General features: G+C 36.5%; 1 protein-coding gene and 1 non-coding gene across 2 annotated transcripts; one reads left to right on the plus strand and one right to left on the minus strand.

Moving 5' to 3' along the window:
• Nucleotides 1–3173: 3173 nt before the first annotated feature.
• LOC148873839 (uncharacterized) lies at nt 3174–3800 on the minus strand. The gene has a single exon (XM_088945897.1). The coding sequence runs from the start codon at nt 3798–3800 to the stop codon at nt 3174–3176; it is 627 nt and encodes a 208-aa protein (XP_088802023.1).
• A 1137-nt stretch (nt 3801–4937) lies between these two features.
• Nucleotides 4938–5044, plus strand: LOC148873840 (small nucleolar RNA R71). Its single transcript, XR_016106072.1, has one exon. It is a non-coding gene; the product is annotated as a small nucleolar RNA R71 (small nucleolar RNA).
• The last annotated feature ends 1299 nt before the right edge of the window (nt 5045–6343 follow it).

Consider the following 6343-nt stretch of genomic DNA (forward strand, 5'->3'; position numbering starts at 1 on the left):
AATGTAAGCAGATTGGGATAATCCTATTATCCTCTTCGATCTATCTCTATAGAGTTGAAGACCCAGTATATAGGAGGCTTCTCCAAGATCTTTCATGGAGAATTGCTGTGAAAGCCATACTTTCACCATAGTCAACATTCCTACATCATTCCCAATGAGTAGAATGTCATTTACGTACAGATCCAGAAACGTAATCTTATCACCACTAGATTTCTTGTAAACACAAGGCTCATCCGGGTTCTGCTTAAAGTCAAACCTTTTAACGGTTGAGTCAAACCGGATGTTCCAACACTTAGAAGCTTGCTTAAGTCCATATATGGATCTGTTTAATTATTGGCCGAATAAGTGTTATTAGTTGCCCCTCAATTATCATCTCTTGATGCATAATCTTGATCAAGGAACGATTCATTGGTGATTAGCCAATGACACATAATCAACACAAATACCACAATATAACATGAACTTCATCGATTTTATTAATGAATGAAATTCAATGTATGATCAAGCATTAGTCCCTAACAATAAAAACCTAGCTCCTCATGATATAATTAAGAACATGCAAACTACCCTAATTACTTTCGGATCAAACCAATCTTAATGATAAGAAAAATCACTGCATACAAGAATTGACATAACCGATTCATCCATCAAATCTTTAAGCTATCTGATTGAGGTGAAGTCAGTCTTGGGTTGGCGAAACCCTAATTTATGAGCAACCTCTCTTGAGCGCAGCCCACCCTATCTCTGAATGACAAATCCTATATCTCTATTAGAATTTTACTCACCAAAGATGCATTAAGAACAAGAATTCGCAGGTCATCAATTCAAGTATGAATGATTGATAACCGAACCATGCAACTTATCTCTAAGGTGCATTCAGTCTGTTCTTGATTAGATGATCTAATTACTTAACTCTTTTTCATGCAGTTCAAGTAATCATAGATGCAAGAACAATTCAACCAAGATTGTTCTATAAATCAAAACCCTAATCAAGAATCCCAAGAACAAAACATACTCAATCAGATCTGCCTAAGTTTAATTACAAATCAAGATTAAAGCTCATCATGGTTCACATAAAAAGGAAGAAAGAAGAAAGATTCAATAAAGAATCCTCCAGAACCCTAATCGGATCTAGGTTACCAAACTGTAGAACCAAAGAGGAAGACACTTAAGATCTTTGCGTCAAACTTCGATCTCCTTGCTGTGATTCTCCTTCAGTTCGCATTCAATAGCCTCCTCCTCTCCCTAGTAGTCTTACATCTTCAATTTTCTTTCAAGGGTTCAAACCCTCATCTCTTCTTTTTCTCTCCCTTTTATATTCTTCTCTTTAGCCTCCAAGAGAAGCCTACAAAATCTCCTAAAATTTCTCAGCACACTAGTAGTGCAGTTGTAGATAATTCGGGCTCGATTTTGACCTTGATGCAGTACGTATCTATCAAAACTCAAAACATGAAAGTTATAGACATTTTCCTTATCTTTCCAACGCATACTGAATAATCTAATTGGAATCCAGATGAGAGAATTATGCCCAAATTGCGATGCAATTCCAAAGCTTTCCAGAATTACTCGATTAGCCTTGTTTTTCACTTAACGCCTCCTTTCGTGTCCTAAATCAAAATATAAGAATAATGAGTCCATTTAGGCACCAAAAAAGTATAAAAGACTAAATATTAAGGGATAAAAATATGATAATTTTCATTATCATCAAATCCCCCCACACTTGAATTGTTACTTGTCCCCAAGTAACAAAGACATAAATCAAGCAAAATCTTTGCAAAAGATTCAAATAAAACACAACTGTGCTCAATTCACTATGTTAGTCACAGGAGTCTCACTAATCCACTGCCCATGTTTAAATTAAGATCACACAAATCAACTAAATCCAGGATAAATCACCAACTCACAATGTAAATTCAAGAAAATTTAGGAGACATCAATATGAGTATATGAACACTTTATAAACACTTCATAATAAGCAACTCAGCCAGATTGTCAACAAAAGAAATTACAAATGCAAATTCAAATGCCATGGATTTAACCAACTAAATAGCATAGAGTCACCAACCAACACATGATATCTTGAAGGTCAGCCTTTTTCTCTTCTTTTTTTTTTTTTTTCGCAAGAACCCCCACACTTAAGTTTTTCAACACACCACTTGTGGAGCATTTTATTCTTTCCTAAGTTATTAATATGTCTTTTGATGCAAATACAAACGTGGGTGACGAATGCACCTGGTTGCTCAACATATAAAATACTTAGAATGCTTTGCATACTCTTATTCTCAGTTGCCGTTTTACGCAAAAATTAACATTTGTGATGAAGATTCCCAGTTACTAAGCAACCAAAAACATTGGAGTAGATACATTTTAATTTAATAGACTTTAACTCATGTCTCTGAAGTAAATAATTTGACTCCCATTATAGTTACAATCAATAGCATCCAAAGGAGTAAATGTAACTTCATTCATCAGCTACCTTGCTAAACTACCCATTAATCCACATCTCAAAAGTATTATACATACCAAACTGACTTCTTAAATTTTTGCACTTTACATTAAAACTTAGTAAATTCACCCTAAATTCTTTTAACTTGATACGTCCTAAAAATAGCATGAGTAGCATTCTTTCATTGACTCTAAAAAAGATTAACACTATTAGTACTGAGCATAGTTCACACAATTTCTGCAAAAAATTTGCTTTGCCTAGAACAAAGAAATTCAAAAGAAAAGACTACTGCAATTAATAAAGAAAAACTGCTGCTATTAATAAAACATCACACCTAATCCCCCCCACCCCCCCACCCACACTTATGCATGGACATTGCCCTCAATGTTCATAGAGATAGAATGTGAAGATGAATTCAGCAATGAGGGCAGTGGGACTTCAAATAATTGAAGGGGTTTAGAGAACTTCCCTGAAGAGCATTCTGAAATCTGGAATGGCTCCTTCCGTTTGGACCCTCTAGCTGCTAAGAGCCAAAAGAAACTAGGAGGAGAGAATGATAAACACTCAGAGAGATCAGCAATCTACAAAATTAACATCTTAAAAAAGAAACTCGAAAGATAGGAAAAAGAAAAGCAAAAAACAAATAAAAATAAGAACTACTTATCAGCATTGGGTTGCCTCTCAATAAGCGCTTGTCTTCCGTTTAAAGCTCAACATTGCAGTGGGATCAATGAACATCTAGGTACACAGTTGGTGGGGGAGGCAATGCTTCATCTGCTACATATGGTTTGAGGTGCTGACCATTGACATCTTCTATGATTCCCCTAGGATGCTTCATAGCCTTGGACATGTTAAACTCCACATTGTCATCACCAATTCGAAGGACCAACTTTCCTTCATACACATCAACCAAGGCTTTCCTTGTGTTTACAAATGGTCTACCAAGGATCAAGGTGCAATCACGACCCTCCTTAAAATCGAGCACAAAAAAGTCCACAGGGAGTATAAACTTGTCCACTTTCACAAGTACATCCTCAACCACACTATGAGGTTTCTTGATGGAATGATCCGCCAGCTGCAAAGTCATCAAGGTAGGTTTCACTTCTCCTAGGCCAAGTTTCCTAAAAATAGAAAAAAACATCAAATTAATGCTAGCACCTAAATCACACAAACACTTAGGAAACTCAATGCTACCAACAACACATGGAATTGTAAAACTCCCTGGGTCTTTCAATTTGGTAGGCATCTTGCTGGTGATGATTGAACTACACTTTTCAGTCAATGGGACAGTTTGCTCATCCTCCCATCTCTTATTATTGATGATCTCCTTCAAAAATTTAGCATATTGAGGCATTTGGGCAAGAGCCTCAGCAAAAGGATTATTGATTTGTTGTTTCTTAAAAATATCCAAAAATTTGGAAAATTACTGTTCAGTTTACTACTTCTTCAGTCTTTGAGGAAAAGAGTTCATGTGACATAGGGTGAAGGTTGGGCATTAGAGTGATTCTCCTTGTCACCTTGGTTCCCTTCTGACTTATCACTGGTTTCTTCACCATAGATTTCAAGATTGGTTGATGAAGGACTCTCAACATCTGTACCTATCCTCTTACTTTGCACATCTTGCTTTGGCTCCAACACTTTCCCACTCCTTAGTGAAATTGCTTTGAGCTGCTCCCTTGGTTTAGTTTCAGTGTTGCTTGGTAAATTACCTTGGTTCCTAGCCGAAACAACATTGGCTAGTTGGCCTATCTGCACCTCCAAGTTGTGAATTGAGGACGAATGGTTCTTTGCAATTTGATCAAATTTAGCTTCCATCCTTCTATGGGCCTCATCCTGGCTATTCATCTTACTATTCATCATGTCCATGAATTTATCCAGCTTGGCTTCAAAAGAAGTTGATCTATCCTAATGAGGATGTGGTTGGAATCCTGGTGGTCCTTACTGTCTAGGCATGTTGTTGTTTTGGAAACTAGAACTGCTTGCATTGTTGTTATTGCTACTCTCTGAAAAATTGGGGTGATTTTTCTACATTGGATTATATGTGTTGGAGTACGGGTTGTTGATTTGCCTTCCTTGGAATTGATTCCCTACAAAGTTACATTTCTCCATAAAATTTCCACTTGCAAAATTAAAATTTCCAACACAACAATAAGAACTAACATGACCTATACCATTACAATACTCACAGATTGGTTGCATAGAATTGTTGGTGGCATTGGCCTGCATGTTCATGGTGCCCAATTGCTTGATTAAGGTTGAAATTTGAGCCTGCAAGGATGCTATGGAGTCTGCTTCTGATTTGCCTCCCTGTCTAGGTGGATTTAGCTGCTCGGCTAGCCACAAACAATTATTAGCTGCCATTTCCTCTAAGAGATCAAAAGCAACATCTATAGTTTTCCTCATTAAGGAACCTCCTGCAGCAGCATCAATAGTATCTCTAGTAGTGCGAGTGGCTCCATTGTAGAAAGTCTGAATCAATAGTCTCTTAGGTAAGCCATGGTGAGGGCAACTTCTCTACAAATCCTTAAATCTTTCCCAAGCCTCATACAGTGGTTCATTCTCAAATTGCTGAAAGGTAGTGATGTCTTTGATGATCTTTGCGCTTTTGGTTGGGGGAAAATACTTAGCCAAGAAAGCCTATGCCAGCTGTGTCCATGTGGTTATGAAATTTGTTGGTAGAGAATTTAACCACACTTTAGTTTTATCCTTCAAGGTGAAAGAGAAAAGCCTCAACCTAATAGCATCATCCAAAACTCCATTGTATTTGAAGGTATTACAGATTTCCAAAAAATTTGCAATGTGAGCATTAGGATCTTCATTGCCCATGCCGTAAAATTGCACACTTGATTGGATCATTTAGAGTAGAGCTGGCTTAATCTCAAAGTTGTTGGCATTGATGTTCAGCCTTGCAATACTCTGTTGTGCACCATGCAATCCAGACATAGCAAAATATCTAAGAGTTCTCTCATTATCATGTCGATTTGCTTAGTAACATCCATTATCCTCTGCCATCTCTGAAAACCTTACTTGCTGAGCTCTCCTATTTTCTCTAACAAACTTCTTGATTTTAGGTCTGAAAGGAAGAAGTTCGGGTTGTGAACTTCGAGTTCTTTGCATATGCCGAAGCCGTACCTAAAGAAAGAATGCAAACAAACAAAGTTAGCAAAAACTAATAAAAAAACTATGCTTTAAATCAAGAGAAACTAAATTAATTATGGTGTTAAATGAAATTCATTCCCCGACAACGGTGCCAAAAACTTGATCGCTGTCCGCAAGAGTATGGAGTCGTGCAAGTAATATAGTATGGAGTACAGAATCGTTCCCACGAGGAATGGATTATTTAGCCACCTATTAATTTCTTCTCAACTTGTTTAAAGCAATACTTGATTTGGTTTGTGATTTAGGAATTCAAACTAGTGATACTGATTAAGGAAATTAAATGACAAAAATACGTACTTGAACAAAGTCAATAACAAAATTGCAAGGGAATAATCCTATCACAATCATCAAGATTCAACATCAATAAAATATCATGAGGGTTGTTATATTCCAAGGTGTTTCCTAAAAGTACTAGTCGATCTTTCTCAAGATTCGATTAGCTAAATCTATGTTCAATTAAAGGGAATTACAGTCAATGAATTCTCATTCTTTTAATCAAAATCCTCTTTGCATAAACACAAGCTGTCAATACACCTATACGGAAATCCTACCAACAATTGATATCTCTGCCTAATTATTGGCCGAATAAGTGTTATTAGTTGCCCCTCAATTATCATCTCTTGATGCATAATCTTGATCAAGGAACGATTCATTGGTGATTAGCCAATGACACATAATCAACACAAATACCACAATATAACATGAACTTCATCGATTTTATTAATGAATGAAATTCAA

Source organism: Nelumbo lutea, chromosome 1, assembly GCF_056320005.1.
Source record: "Nelumbo lutea isolate HS-2025 chromosome 1, American lotus-T2T, whole genome shotgun sequence".
Classification (NCBI taxonomy): Eukaryota; Viridiplantae; Streptophyta; class Magnoliopsida; order Proteales; family Nelumbonaceae; genus Nelumbo; species Nelumbo lutea.